This window comes from Sinocyclocheilus anshuiensis, unplaced genomic scaffold, assembly GCF_001515605.1.
Source record: "Sinocyclocheilus anshuiensis isolate Anshui unplaced genomic scaffold, SAMN03320099.WGS_v1.1 scaffold472, whole genome shotgun sequence".
Classification (NCBI taxonomy): Eukaryota; Metazoa; Chordata; class Actinopteri; order Cypriniformes; family Cyprinidae; genus Sinocyclocheilus; species Sinocyclocheilus anshuiensis.
In genome coordinates this window covers 576,615-591,236 of record NW_015557102.1, presented here as the reverse complement: position 1 = coordinate 591,236, position 14,622 = coordinate 576,615, and the positions used below count along the sequence as shown (strand labels likewise).

At 37.6% G+C, this 14,622-nt stretch overlaps 2 protein-coding genes across 4 annotated transcripts; one reads left to right on the top strand and one right to left on the bottom strand.

Moving 5' to 3' along the window:
* Positions 1-500: 500 nt before the first annotated feature.
* Positions 501-6,526, bottom strand: sumo1 (small ubiquitin like modifier 1). Of its 3 annotated transcripts, none has more exons than XM_016472559.1 (6): positions 6,371-6,526; positions 3,946-4,017; positions 3,770-3,847; positions 2,869-2,940; positions 2,712-2,751; positions 501-1,492 (listed from the first exon to the last, which is right to left on the bottom strand). In XM_016472559.1, exons 1-6 carry the CDS (start codon positions 6,380-6,382, stop codon positions 1,476-1,478), a joined length of 291 nt encoding a protein of 96 aa, XP_016328045.1. In that variant the 5' UTR covers positions 6,383-6,526; the 3' UTR covers positions 501-1,475. The 3 variants fall into 3 exon arrangements, with proteins under 3 accessions (XP_016328045.1, XP_016328044.1, XP_016328043.1); XM_016472557.1 differs by lacking the exon at positions 501-1,492 and adding an exon at positions 2,245-2,318; XM_016472558.1 differs by lacking the exon at positions 2,712-2,751.
* A 427-nt stretch (positions 6,527-6,953) lies between these two features.
* Positions 6,954-14,313, top strand: LOC107677590 (nucleolar protein 58-like). Its single transcript, XM_016472532.1, has 15 exons — positions 6,954-7,105; positions 7,681-7,757; positions 8,744-8,796; positions 9,064-9,188; positions 9,534-9,670; positions 9,869-9,933; positions 10,034-10,168; positions 10,796-10,941; positions 11,096-11,222; positions 11,844-12,142; positions 12,413-12,474; positions 13,174-13,322; positions 13,412-13,521; positions 13,691-13,777; positions 13,850-14,313. The coding sequence occupies exons 1-15, from the start codon at positions 7,061-7,063 to the stop codon at positions 13,898-13,900; spliced, it is 1,668 nt and encodes a 555-aa protein (XP_016328018.1). The 5' UTR covers positions 6,954-7,060; the 3' UTR covers positions 13,901-14,313.
* Positions 14,314-14,622: the final 309 nt, after the last annotated feature.

Genomic DNA, 14,622 nt, shown 5'->3' with positions numbered 1-14,622 from the left:
ATATATAACTTTGTTCAGATACCATCCTTAAATTGGTCTGATTTTAAAATTACAAAAGCGGGGAAAGAGAATTTATGACATATTGCATTTTATATCTTATTTGTTTACTGTCATATGCTGTAACTGATATTTATTATTTTAAAATTAGTTTTTTTTTTAAATAAAGTGAACATTAAAACAAGGATTTCCATGTTTTTTTTTTAATCAATCTGTTATCTAAGACTTGCTGCAAAGGTGTTGTGCTGCCATCTAGTGTTCATAAATGGAATATTCACTATAAGAAAACATTTCCTATTAGATTTGAAAAAACACAAGTTACCACAAACTGTTTTATGACACATTTTATTTAAAAAACAAGACAAAAGCAAAGTCATAATTCTTCTATATCCACAAAACCATCTGGACCAAATTTCCCTCCCCTCTCACAGAAAATGAAAAAATATAAAAGTGTAAGAAAAGGAACATGAGTACAGTGACACTGTTGCTGTATTTATTCTGTGTATGTAAATGACACGCCCCTGAGTGCTAATCAAACAACATAGTTACCCATTATTTTCAGGTTTTGAAATCCATTATTGTGGCTAAAAGGGAGCCAAATATCCAAGACCAGGTAGATGAGAAGGTGACAACACAGATTCAGACAGGGGTACAAATTCTAATACATTAGACAAAAACACAATACAATGACCTCCCTCTTGTGATTCATAGTGTGCCTATATACCGTACAACTGTACACAGTTGTTGCAGACACATGCAAGAAGAATGAAGAAACATTTGATACTTTTCTAATATCAGTCAACAACTGCATATAAATAAGCATCCCAGAATGTAAAATACTCAAAGGGTTTCTATTACATTATGGCAGGTGTGTTCACTAGCATAAAATGAGACAAAAACAACTAAATGTGTAAAAAGTGTCTAACGAAAGCTAAGGATTGACAGAACACGTAATAATGGCCAACTAAACGAACAATGCCTTAATTACTTATAAATGCAATAACAATGCAAGAACACCAAAGGTGGCATCCAAAATTCGTCTTGATTTGTTGATAGAATTTAACAGCATAATCTAAAGGTTAGGTTACAGGTACTGAACAGATAAACAGACCGTTCTCAATCAGCTCAGGGCACAACACAACATTGCAGAACGTGACCAGAATCCTTTAAAAAAAAAAAAGCGTATGAAGGCAGGGATGAGTTAGCGAAGAAACAGACAGAGGATAGTGAACGTGGGACATGGCTAGAAAAACATTTTCTATTGTAGTTCCACCCAACTCCTTCAAACACAGCAGCCCTGACCGATTATCTATTTGATCCAGATGGTTTTTCTGCTTCCCTTTGAGGTGACAGCAAAAGGAAACAGATGAAATACATGTCATACATACAAAATTAAGATAAAAATAAAGAGCATGAAAATAAAGGTCTAGTCATTCCGACAGCCACCGGTCTGTTCCTGATACACCTCGATCACATCCTCATCTTCCATTCCCAGCTGAAACAGAGATAAAAGAGAGAGATACTGTGAGCAGGAGCGGGTTGGAGTCAATTCTTTATGCTCTTGCACAGCTAAATGTAGCTTAAAATTGTCGCTTAAAGCAGCTAATTCACCCAAAAATTTTAATTTGATGTGAATCAAAATGGATGTGAAAGATGTGAATTATATATTCATCTGAATAGATTTGGAGAAATTTAGCATTACATCACTTGCTCACTAATGCAGTGAATGGGTGCCGTCAGAATAGGAGTTCAAATAGCTGATAAAAACGTCATGCAGCTTTTTGGGACTTAATATGTTCATTGGTGGACTCGAGCTGTAGGAATTATTGTGATGTTTTTATCAGCTGTTTGGACTTTCATTCTGATGGTACCCATTCACTGCAGAAGATCCTTTAGTGAGCAAGTGATCCTAATCTGTTCAAATGAAGAAACAAACTCATCTACATCTAGGATGGCCTGGAAGTGAGTACATTTTAAGCACATTTTCATTTTTGGGTGAACTATTTCTTTAACAATTTGAAAAAAAAAAAAAAAAAAATTGATTAAAATAGTAGTTTGTGTTTAGCTGCCTCTGATTGCTTACTAATTGTTTAAGAACACTTGTTTGAAAAATTTATGTGTATCCTGAAGAAGGATTTGAAGCTGAAACGCGTAGATCTACCCTTTTAATTATTTTAATGATTTAGCCCAGTTAATTAAAGGCTTTTTATTGTTACTACAAGTGCCTTGGAGTAATTAATCTTTTCAGTTTGATATTTACCTTTAAAAATCCAAAGAGCACCGTTGATTATGTGAGAAAACCAGTGCAGCATTCTTGGCTCCTGTTGTTTTGTCAAGTAGTTTGTGTTTGTTTTCATTCAGATACAGAACAGAAATTAGCTACTTTTACATGGAGTATAAAAATCAGTTAATAATACTTTTTTGACTTTGACACACTTTTAGGATTATTTGATAAAAAGTTCAAAAGAACAACATTTGTCTGAAACAGACATTTTTTATCAATTTTGTAATAAATATAATAATAAATTAGTATTTTAGCACCCAGATTGTACATGTGATAGTGTTTATCGTGTACGTGTCCATACAAATATCATTATAGTTAGTAGTATTATATAATAAGAGCTACATAGGCCCAACAACATACCAAGTTTATTTTCAAATAAACCCTTTTCATATCACAGTTTTGTACATGGTGGATGGTGCATGTCACACACCTGTCCATGTTGGCATCTGCATAATTTGGCTAGCTTCTATCTATGATTTAAGCCAAAATACCACAGAGTTTGATTGGATGCATGGCTTTGACATCAAAAACAAAAGGGAATTTTTGTTCTCTTGTTGCAGTTTTACTCATGGAAGTGTGTACTGTACCTCTTTGGGGGTCTGGTTGTCTGCAATTCTCTGTCCCTCAAAAAGAAACCTTAGAGAGTTCATGGGTACACCCTGCATAAAATACAAAAACAAACAATGTCAAAAGACCGAAAACACCTCTGAGAGGCTGAACAAAATCAATAACCAGTTTATAATATTTAAATTTATGTCAGCAAAAATAACCATTTAGCTGCAGCATATTTTCATGTCTACTGCAGTGCTCAGAATTCCGACAGTACATTTTTACATTTCAAAATTTCATACTTTTCCAAAATCATATTTTCAGACTTCGTAGATTTTTTTAGACTATATTGAACATCTGATAAATGGTTTTAATTCCAACTGTTAATACGCATGTTTCATTCTAGCTATGTATGCTATTCTGTTGCCAAATAATTGCTGCAATATTGTAGCTAGGTACTGTAGATCATGCAAATCAACTAACTCCAAAACCATACAAGTTAAATATGCAGATTTTTATTAAAACTGCAATGCTAAAATGCAAGATTATATTTTATATGCTTTTACACTTTCACTGACAGCATACGGTTTTAAATTTTAAATTCAAATTATGTTACAAAATAATATTGTCATGGATTACATTCATTCAGAAAATTGTATTTTCAAAATAGCAGCATGACATGCTATTCAGTATAATAATGTTGGCTATACTATAAATTTGAGAAAAACATACATTAACATCATTATCACTCTTTTCAAGTCCTCACCCATAAAGTATTCATCCATATTGCATTATATTACTCCATATTCAGTATATAGTAGTCTCTCACATGCACTGATATTCTCAAATTTATAACGTGCACTTACACAATGCTGCACACCAAACAAAAAAGTACAATCTGATTTAAATCTGAGCAAATATGTGCTAGTGATGACTCACCTGTCTCTGACTGTAGGACTCCTTCAGCTTCTTTAAATGTGTCGTCATCTTCACTTTGAAGTGAATTTCACTGTTGTCCTGCAAAAGGGAATTAAATCACACATTTTGCCAGAATGACCATATTGTGATCCGATAACCTGAATTTCAATGGTGAACTAGAAAACACCTCTAATTACCTGACCGATCACTTTCAGTTTAATATATTCTCCATCTTTCTTCTCACCTCCATCACTTGAGGGCTTGGTCTCCTAGTAAAACAAAACGAGAGCCATTAGATTCTGTATGACATGTTGTTTTGTTTCCTATGCATGCAAGGTAATGACTGTAATACTTACAGTGGGGAAAATATTTATTTGATCCCCTGCTGATTTTGTAAGTTTGCCCACTTGCAAAGAAATGAAGGGTCTGTAATTTTTATGGTAGGTTTATTTTAACGGATAGAGACAGAATACAACCAAAAAATCCAGAAAAAACTCATTATATAAAGGTTAGAAATTGATTTGCATTTCAGTGAGTGATATAAGTATTTGATCCCCTACCAACCAGCAAGAATTCTGGCTGCCACAGATTGGTTATGTGCCCATGTGGAACACAGATTAGTCCTGTCACTTTAAGAAGTTACTCCTAATGTCAGCTCGTTAGGTGTATAAGACACCTGTCCACACAATCTGTATCTTCCATTCCAACCTCTCCCACCACCATGGGCAAGACCAAAGAGCTGTCAAAGGATGACAGAGACAAGATTGTAGATCTGCACAAGGCTTGAATGGGTTGCAAGACCATCAGCAAGAAGCTTGGCGAGAAGGAGACAACTGTTGGTGCGATTATTCGGAAATGGAAGAAATACAAAACAACCATCAATCGGCCTCGGTCTGGAGCTACGTGCAAGATCTTGCCTCATGGGGTAAAGATGATCATGAGAAAGGTGAGGGATCAGCCCAGAACTACACGGGAGGAGCTTGTTAATGATCTTAAGGCAGTTATGACCACAGTCACCAAGCAAACCATTGGTAACACACTACGCCGCAATGGACTGAAATCCTGCAGCACCCGCAAGGTCCCCCTGCTCAAGAGGGCACATGTACTGGCCCGTTTAAAGTTTGCCAAAGAGCATCTAAATGATTCAGAGAAGGCTTGGGAGAAAGTGCTGTGGTCAGATGAGACCAAAATTGAGCTCTTTGGCATTAACTCCACTCGCCGTGTTTGGAGGGAGAGAAATGCTGACTATGACCCCAAGAACACCATCCCTACAGTCAAGCACGGAGGTGGAAACCTTATGCTTTGGGGCTGTTTTTCTGCTAAGGGTACAGGACAACTTCACCGCATTGAGGGGAAAATGGACGGGGCAATGTACTGTAAAATCTTGGACGAGAGCCTCCTTCCCTCAGCCAGAACACTGAAGATGGGTCATGGATGGGTGTTCCAGCATGACAATGACCCGAAACATACCGCCAAGGCAACAAAGGAGTGGCTCAAGAAGACGCACATTAAGGTCATGGAGTGGCCTAGCCAGTCTCCAGACCTCAATCCTATAGAAAATCTGTGGAGGGAGCTGAAACTTCGAGTTGCACAACGACAGCCAAGAAACCTTAAGGATTATGAATAAGGAGAGAATCCGTAAAGAGGAGTGTATCAAAATCTCTCCTGAGATGTGTGCAAACCTCACCAGGTACTGGTCACCACCAACTACAAAAAACGTCTTCCCTCTGTGCTTGCCAACAAGGGTTTCTGCACCAAGTACTGAGTCATGTTTTGCTTGGGGATCAAATACTTATTTCACTCACTGAAATACGAATCAAATTCTAACCTTTATATAATGTTTTTTTTCTGGATTTTTTGGTTGGTATTCTGTCTCTATACACTAAAATAAACCTACCATAAAAATGACAGACCCTTCATTTCTTTGTAAGTGGGCAAACTTACAAAATCAGCAGGGGATCAAATAAATATTTTCCCCACTGTATTCTGGGAGTGGATTCAGTAAAACATTTCTTGGATATATTACATTATAAAATAGACCTGATTTTAATTTGTTCCACCTGATGCAGTTTGTTTGCTCAGTATTTTACTGACATCTTCAGTCTATAGTGGAAGAAACTGTAATGAGCTGTGTTTGGGTTCTTTGACTGTAAACATACAACCAGCCCTACTAAGGTAAAGAATCATGATAATGCGACCACAAGACCAAACATAGACCAACATTACCAAATGTAACAACTTTACCTAGTTAAATTATCTAAAATGAATGCAGAAATAGTGACTCAAATGTGCAGCATGGTCCATCAGCTCAAGCCAATATGAACTTTGCTTTCAGCGCCCAGAGCTGCCAACTAGCACCTAGGCTAAGTGAAAGATTTGAAAAAGAAATTCGCATATTTTTCCAAGTTTATTTGAAATTATTTATTTCAAATTTCCTGAACCAACTACAATATACGGTTTAAAACACTGCAGCATGACTTTCCCATCCACACAGTCAGTTAGCCATGAAAACACAGACAGGCTAAAAAAAGATGGGCCCTCTTATTTTCATTTTCTACAAGTCCGTCTTTCTCCTTTCCTCTCACAAACAAGTTCGATTCTATACAACAGGTTTAAACTCACCGTGTCTGACATGATATTCCGTAATGTACAGCCCTTCTTCAGATCACGAACGCTTGATTTAAATAATGAACTGTAATGTGCAGTAAGTAATGTGAGGTTTTGCTACCAGCAGACTCACAACACAGCGCCGTTGGCGTCATTGGAAAAGGGGCGGGACTTCCTATGACGCTAGTCGTTGACCCAACGGTGTTGTTTTTCTCACCACGTTCTTTCTGATTGGTTCCATTCGCCTTCGATGAGGATATTGTTGGATACTTCGGTAAAACGTGGGGAGGCATGTACTGTGCCAAAATCCAAGAGATGTTATCTCTGATTCACTAAGGATTAAAATAGTACCCAAACAGTGTTTGAAAACAACCATTTTTAAGTTGGACTGTGGATATTCAACTTTAAACCAAAATAATTAATATACATTATAAACACGCAGAGCGGGAAAGCTGAACATTAACAGTTAGGAGTTGGTTATTTAAGTGAAAAGTCTGTACATGCGGTCTTGTAAATTACAACGAAAACAATTTGAGATTCCTCTAGTTCAGACGATATTGCACATGCGCACATTTCTTTGGTAGTACTGCGCATGCGCAGACTGTCCCCATGTGCACCTCGTGGAAAGCGACTCATTGTAGCGGAAGGCTTTCAATGTGGGGAGCGCGGCAGTGAACTTTATTTAGAGCAAGAAAAATAATCAAAATGTTAGTGTTATTTGAAACTGCCGCTGGCTATGCCATTTTCAAGGTAAGCATATTTGTTATGTCGTTAAGAGTGATATGTTTTGCAGAAGTATTCATAGATTTTGGGATTACTATTAGCTAGCCAGCATAGTTAGCAGTGCTATCAGACCAATAATTTTCAGAAAGTCGCGACTCGCGAGTTAAACTTTTTAAGTATTTTCGTGTATATACGTGCTGAGTGTTTTTGTAACTATGTACTTAACGAAATTTTGAAGTGAGGTCAGTGAGTTTTGGGCCAGCGTGTGTCGTGTGGCCTGCGCCGCAGCACAGCCACGTTGTGTCTTTGGGGCTGCTTATGAGAGCTCTTCACTGTCTGATCTTCGTGTTAGGACGAGTTTTAAATTCATCAGTCATGGACAATGTCATTTAGTTCTTGCACAAAATTTTATAGAGCCGAGAAATGCTGTTTTACATAAGTACGCAGCTATTAAAGAAGTTCTTTACATGTGATTACCGGTGCAAGGGTCCACATGGTCGTTCATGTCGAGCACTCTATGGTTTGAGTTTAGGCATCTCAAAAATGACAGATAGATGGATTGTGTCAGTACATTTTAATCATCAGCTTTTTGTTTTGTGCAGGTCTTGGATGAACAGAAACTCCAGCAGGTGGACAGCCTGTGGAAGGAGTTTGAAACGCCAGAAAAAGCCAACAAAGTGTGAGTTGTACTTTTGTGAATGTAATTTTCGTGCTGTTTCGTCTAAGTAATGTCCATGATAATAAACCATTTTGTTTATGGTAGAAATACACATCTTCACCTTTCATGGGAAACTTGGAAATATCAGAGAACCTTAAAATGCTCTTTTACATGAACAGAAAGGTGATTAAAGGGGTCATATGATGCTTTTTTAAAGATCATTATTTTGTGTATTTGGTGTAACAGAATATTTGGATATATCACATATTATCTCTCTCTCTCTCTCTCTCTCTCTCTCTCTCTCTCTCTCTCTCTCTCTCTCTCAGTCGTCCATAAAATGCATTTGCTGTTCTGTTGTAAGTGATCTTAAAGATTCCTAAATGCATCTACTTCCGGAAGGCCAAATAAAGTGCTTTTGCTTTCGCCTAGAAACACACAGCGTCTCCCTGACATGGCTGCTTCAACACTAACTGCGGTTACTGAAACCACGCCGCCTTTCTTTGCGTGCTCATTTGGGCAGCATTATTCAAATATTTCCACATAGTGAGGTAGATATGTGGGGGCGTGTTAGAACGAGCCGTTTTAGGGGGGAGTGGCAGAGTCTTAACTTTGATAAAGAATATCTCTTTGGTTTTGAGACTTTAGTCTTTGCAACTTTAGGGATCTTATCTATGCACAATCAGCTTGTAACACTCCAAAGAGAAAGGAAAACTTGAAATCGCATCATATGACCCCTTTAAGTCAATTTCTGTAGTGGTTTTTTTTTTTTTTTTTTAATTAAGATATTTTCTTGGACACACATGCTATTTTAAATGTTTTTGAAATCTTTACTTGGTAGTCAAAAACAACTGGGAATCTCACCGCATTTACCTGGTTGAAATATGTGGGAAAACTAAACATTTTTTTAAATCTTGGTAATCTGCCACTGTGTCATAATCTCTGAATATTTCATTTCTTTTTATTCTCATTTGTGCATTATCTGTAACACCCCATGTATGTTTTTTCAGTGTAAAACTGAAGCACTTTGAGAAGTTTCAGGATACAACGGAAGCTCTTGCAGGTAACTATGCTGAACTGAAACATCAGCACCTTTAGTGCTTTGTTTATGGATGCAAAGCCATTTGACTGTCCTTCAGCTGTGTGTCTATGATGTATCTGTATATCTGACTCATGCATGAGGTCACTAAACAGTAATTCGTCACTACCACTGAGACCACAGATTTCACTTAATTTGTGTTTTTCTAAATATAAGATTAAAATGTAAGACAACATTAATATTAAAAAGCACACACATTCAAAATTATTTTCTTTTGCCTGTCGATGTCAGCGGCCACAGCGATGGTGGAGGGGAAATTGGGAAAAAGTCTGAAAAAAGTTCTCAAGAAAGTTGTGGCCAAAGAGGCTCATGAACAGCTGGCCATTACTGATGCAAAACTAGGAGGAGTCATTAAGGTAAATGGTGGGTTTTCTAAATGTTGGGGAAAATATAAGTACAGACCAGTGCAGGTTGCTATATTCATTCCATATGAAATCCTGTTAAAAGATATTTGCTCTATGAAACACTACAAGCTGTGATGATGATGACCTTTGCGTCATGTTGCTGAACATTCATGAGGCTTTTTTGTCACTACCTCATCTGAGCTTGTGATTACTCCTGGAAGTATTGTTTGGTTGTGGTAGAGTTATGGTTAAACATCAGGGCTGGTAATGCAAAGCTTGTGTGACTATCACTGTAGTTCTCTGCTGTTTGTTCACTGGAAGTCCCTTTAGCTGAAACTCTTTTTTCGCCCCCTGCAGGAGAAGCTGAACCTGAGCTGTGTGCACAGCCCTGCTGTGGCTGAGCTCATGAGAGGCATCAGAAACCAGATGGAGGGGCTTATCACAGGTCTTCCTGCCAGAGAGATCAGTGCCATGTCTCTCGGTTTGGCCCACAGGTTAGTTTACAGTTAAAAATTAACAAAAATTTTTTTTTTTTTGCTCGCGTCAATGATTAGTTCTTGCTGACCGATTTCTTTGAGGATACTAATCAGCATTCGTCACTACCACTGAGACTCTGAGCAGATATTCACATTACTCTCGACACATGGTTTTACACATCAATTGACTGGTTTTCTTTTCATATTTCCTCTCAGTCTTTCACGGTACAAGCTAAAGTTCAGCCCAGACAAGGTGGACACCATGATCGTTCAAGCCATTTGTAAGAATATGTTTATTTATTTGTACATACTTAAGCCCATATGTAGACAGGAAGTGACTTAAACAGCTGTTCACTCTCTCACTCTTCCGCCCACCTGCAGGTCTGCTGGATGATCTGGATAAGGAGCTCAATAACTACATCATGCGCTGCAGGGAATGGTACGGCTGGCACTTCCCAGAGCTTGGCAAGATCATCACAGATAACCTGGCATACTGCAAGAGTGTCCGCAAGATTGGTTAGTACACGCTTGGAAGCATTTTATGAGGATGTCTAGATCAGATCTTTTTAATGCTTTTCTATTTTGTTGGAAAGAAAAACTTAAATTTTCCTCACAAACAGCAAGGTCTAAAAGTCTCAGATTAAATGGAAAACAAACCTAGAAATATGTTAGATCAACCAAAAATCAAAGTTTACTCACCCTCAGATCATCCAAGGTGGAGATGAGTTTGTTTCTTCATTAAAACAGATTTGGGGAAATTTAGCATTACATCACTTGCTCAGCAATGAATCCTCTGCAGTGAATGGGTGCCGTCAGAATGAGAGTCCTAACATCTGATAAAAACATCACAATAAGCCACATGACTCCAGTCTATAAGTCTTGTGACGACAAGGATTTTTTTTTTTTTTTTTACTTCGGAGCATTGCTTCCAGCTAAATTACTGGGTAAATTGACCTGAGTAAGTTTTCAGCAAATATTTATTTTTGGCTGAACCAAAATAATAAGAAATTACATTGTAGGGTTTGTTGTTAATACTTTTAATTGTGGTTGGAATATTTGAATAGTATTCAAATAATATAAATATTTAAACTGAAGATTTCAAATAATATGTTGAACTGTATTTTTCTTGTTTCAAATGTCTAGGTGATCGCACAAATGTGGCATCAATGGATTTGTCTGAGATTCTACCAGAAGAGATTGAGGCAGAGGTTAAACTAGCTGCAGAAATCTCCATGGGAACAGAGGTGTCCGAGGAGGACATTGCCAACATCATGCACCTGTGTGACCAGGTGTGTTGAATGTAAAAATTAAGTTTAGTTTATATATTTCAGCTTTTGGTTTACATGATCAGTTCCATTGTTAATTGGAAAGCAGTTCATATCATTTAAGGAAACGTATCACCTGTAGTGTATTTATGTATTTTTTTTTTCCCTTCATGTCTAGGTGATTGAAATATCAGAGTATCGCACACAGCTGTATGATTATCTAAAGAATCGTATGATGGCGATTGCACCCAACCTGACAGTCATGGTGGGAGAATTAGTGGGAGCCCGTCTCATTTCACATGCAGGTGAGAAAGAAACAAAGAACAGAATTGCGATTGGAAATGTTAATTTACTTGATTAAACCTCTACCATTGTCTAATATTTCTTTGTTTTTAGTTTTTTTTTTTTTTTAAAACTTGTCTTGTGTTTGTCTCATCAGGATCTCTGCTGAACTTGGCCAAGCATCCACCCTTCACCGTTCAGATTCTCGGGGCAGAGAAAGCTCTGTTCCGCGCTCTGAAAACCCGTCGGGATACACCCAAATACGGTCTCATCTATCACGCCTCTCTGGTGGGGCAAACCACAGCCAAGAATAAGGGTAAAATCTCCAGAATGCTGGCTGCTAAAACGGCCCTTGCCATCCGTTACGATGCCCTGGGAGAAGATACCAATGCGGAGATGGGAGTGGAAAACCGAGCCAAGCTGGAAGCACGATTACGCTACCTGGAGGAGAAAGGGGTTAGTTGATATAGTATACAATTTCTTTTTTGATCGTGTCGCAAGCAGTGATGAAGATGGCTTCATGTCACAGTCCTGAAAATACAGTGTGGGTCATTAAGTCACTATCTCTTCTGAGCTTGTTTTGTTATTTCTTTTTTTTTAGTTTTTTTTTTTTTTTTAAACTTGTCTTGTGTTTGTCTCATCAGGATCTCTGCTGAACTTGGCCAAGCACCCTGCGTCCACCGTTCAGATTCTCGGGGCAGAGAAAGCTCTGTTCCGCGCTCTGAAAACCCGTCGGGATACACCCAAATACGGTCTCATCTATCACGCCTCTCTGGTGGGGCAAACCACAGCCAAGAATAAGGGTAAAATCTCCAGAATGCTGGCTGCTAAAACGGCCCTTGCCATCCGTTACGATGCCCTGGGAGAAGATACCAATGCGGAGATGGGAGTGGAAAACCGAGCCAAGCTGGAAGCACGATTACGCTACCTGGAGGAGAAAGGGGTTAGTTGATATAGTATACAATTTCTTTTTTGATCGTGTCGCAAGCAGTGATGAAGATGGCTTCATGTCACAGTCCTGAAAATACAGTGTGGGTCATTAAGTCACTATCTCTTCTGAGCTTGTTTTGTTTGCTCTTTATATGCAGTTGTTGTATACAGCACTTCTTTCATAGGAAAGCATACTAAAGCAAAGCAACACTGTGAGTGTCTGTGTTTGCAGTCAGAATGATAAAGTCTTGATAAATAGTTTTGTATCTATTTTCTGTCTTAGATCAGACGTATTAGTGGTTCAGGCAAAGCTCTGGCAAGGGCTGATAAATATCAACACAAGAGGTGAGTGTTTCTTCCACATTGTTTAGATCCTACTTCACAACAACACTTTTGACACTACCATTCACATGTTTTTGGGACAGTAAGATATATATATAATTTTCATTTTTTTATATATATATTTTTATGAAAGAAATTAACTTTTACTCAGCAAGGATGCATTACATTCCCCAAAAGTCACCCTTAAAAGATTTTATTTCTTCTGTTCTTTTGAACTTTATATTCATAAAAAAATCCTGAAACAACAGTTAAAAACAATTGTTTTAAATTGTAGTAATATTTTAGAATGTTGCTGTTCTTACAGTATTTTGTATAAATGTAGATCGTTTTTTTTTTAAAACACAATTAAAATGTTTCATAAAGCATACAAACATGCCAAGGATTTATATAAGCTTATCACAAATAAAATAAGTAATTTTACTAAAAAATTAAGTAACTTCAAATTCCAGTCACACATCAAAGTGTCATCCAAATGTGAATAAATTTGTTTTTTTTTTACAGAAGTACTTGTTTTATGTTTTTAATTAACGTATTAAAGATTATTTTTTATAAATGTTGCTATTTATTGACACTTTGCCTGTAAGATCTGGAACTGATACAGGAAAACTTTCAGTTTTTTTAATTATTTTATTTCAGTAACATCACTAGCCAAACGTGAATTGTCAGCCTTAGATTTACATCTCATCTTTTACTTCCTGTCAGTGATGTAAAGGTATACGACCCATCTGGTGACTCCACACTCCCCACAGTCTCAAAGAAGAGGAAGATCGAAGAGTTAGCGGAGGGTGAGGAGGAAGAGAAGCCGGTGGAGGCTAAAGCTAAGAAAGTAAAGAGGGAAGCCCCCACAGAAGGTAACCATCAATGCAGCATAACACTGACCTAAATGGTGATGCAGCCACATGTTAAATGCAGATGAACATTAAATAAGTATTCATTACAGGAGAAGCAGAAACAGAGCCACCAAAGAAGAAGAAGAAAAAGGAGAAGAAGAAAGCAGAGGAGGAATCCAAGCCAGAAGAGGAGGAGACGGCTGTCAGCCCAGCAGAGGAGGTGAGGGGGTGGAAAGATAAATTCATCTCTGGTTGATGGTCATTAATATGCTGTGGAATCATTCTTTAAGTTCAGCTTATCTAGGGACCAGATTTTACATTGAAGCACTTACATGATGTGTGATAAGTACATCTTGAAGTTTCTACATGTTACTATTTATGCTTTATAGACGACGAAAAAGAAGGAAAAGAAACGAGCGGCTGAGGCGGAGCCGAAGGAAGAGGAGGAAGAAGCGGCAGTCAGTCCAGCAGAAGAGGTGAGGACCATGATGCCAAACGCGATCATATCTTATGTTATAAAACCTAAAACACATTTTTTCCTTTTACAGACAACAGAAAAGAAGAAGAAAAAAAAGAAAAAGGTTAAAGAGGACGACTAGATGAATTGGACTCTTTTCCATGAACTTTGCTGTATATAAAATGACATTTTTATAGTTCTTGGACATCATATGATGGTCACATCCCCTTTTTGTGTCTCCGGCCCAGCTCACAATGAACAGTTCAAGTGGACTGTTGTTATTCCTTTAAAAAAAATTATTTTAATTATAGGACATTTTCTCTCCATACTGCTTGATTGCACGAGAAAAGTCCACAAGATTTATATAATTTGATGCTCCTCCTGTGTGTTGAGTTGTACTGGATCATACAGTTCAGTTAGTCTTCTATAAGTGAATGTTTTTAGTTTAAAGTGAGGATGGGATCACATTATAAAAGAAATATCTGAGGAGTATGTTTTGTGATGTAAAACTGGGTCATTTGTGTCTCAGGATTATTAAATACTGTGTTTCTAGTATGTTGGCTCATTGACTTGCTTGTTTTGTGTTCTTACATGGTTAATTCATTATACAAAGTGTAACATTGATTTGTAGTTTAGTAAGATATTGGTCATTGAACTTCAGTCACGGTGCTGCTTGCCCAAATCTGCAGCACTTAAGATTTTTTAATTAAAAGCTTTTAGATTCAAATCCAAAGCACTTTGTTGCAGATGATCTCTATCCCTAAGAGGAAATAAGATGCTGCTTACAAATGTAGCGCAGATGAAACTCTGGATCGTGAGGACATTTAGCCAAATCTTTGGATGGAGTACTTTCTTTGTGTGTGT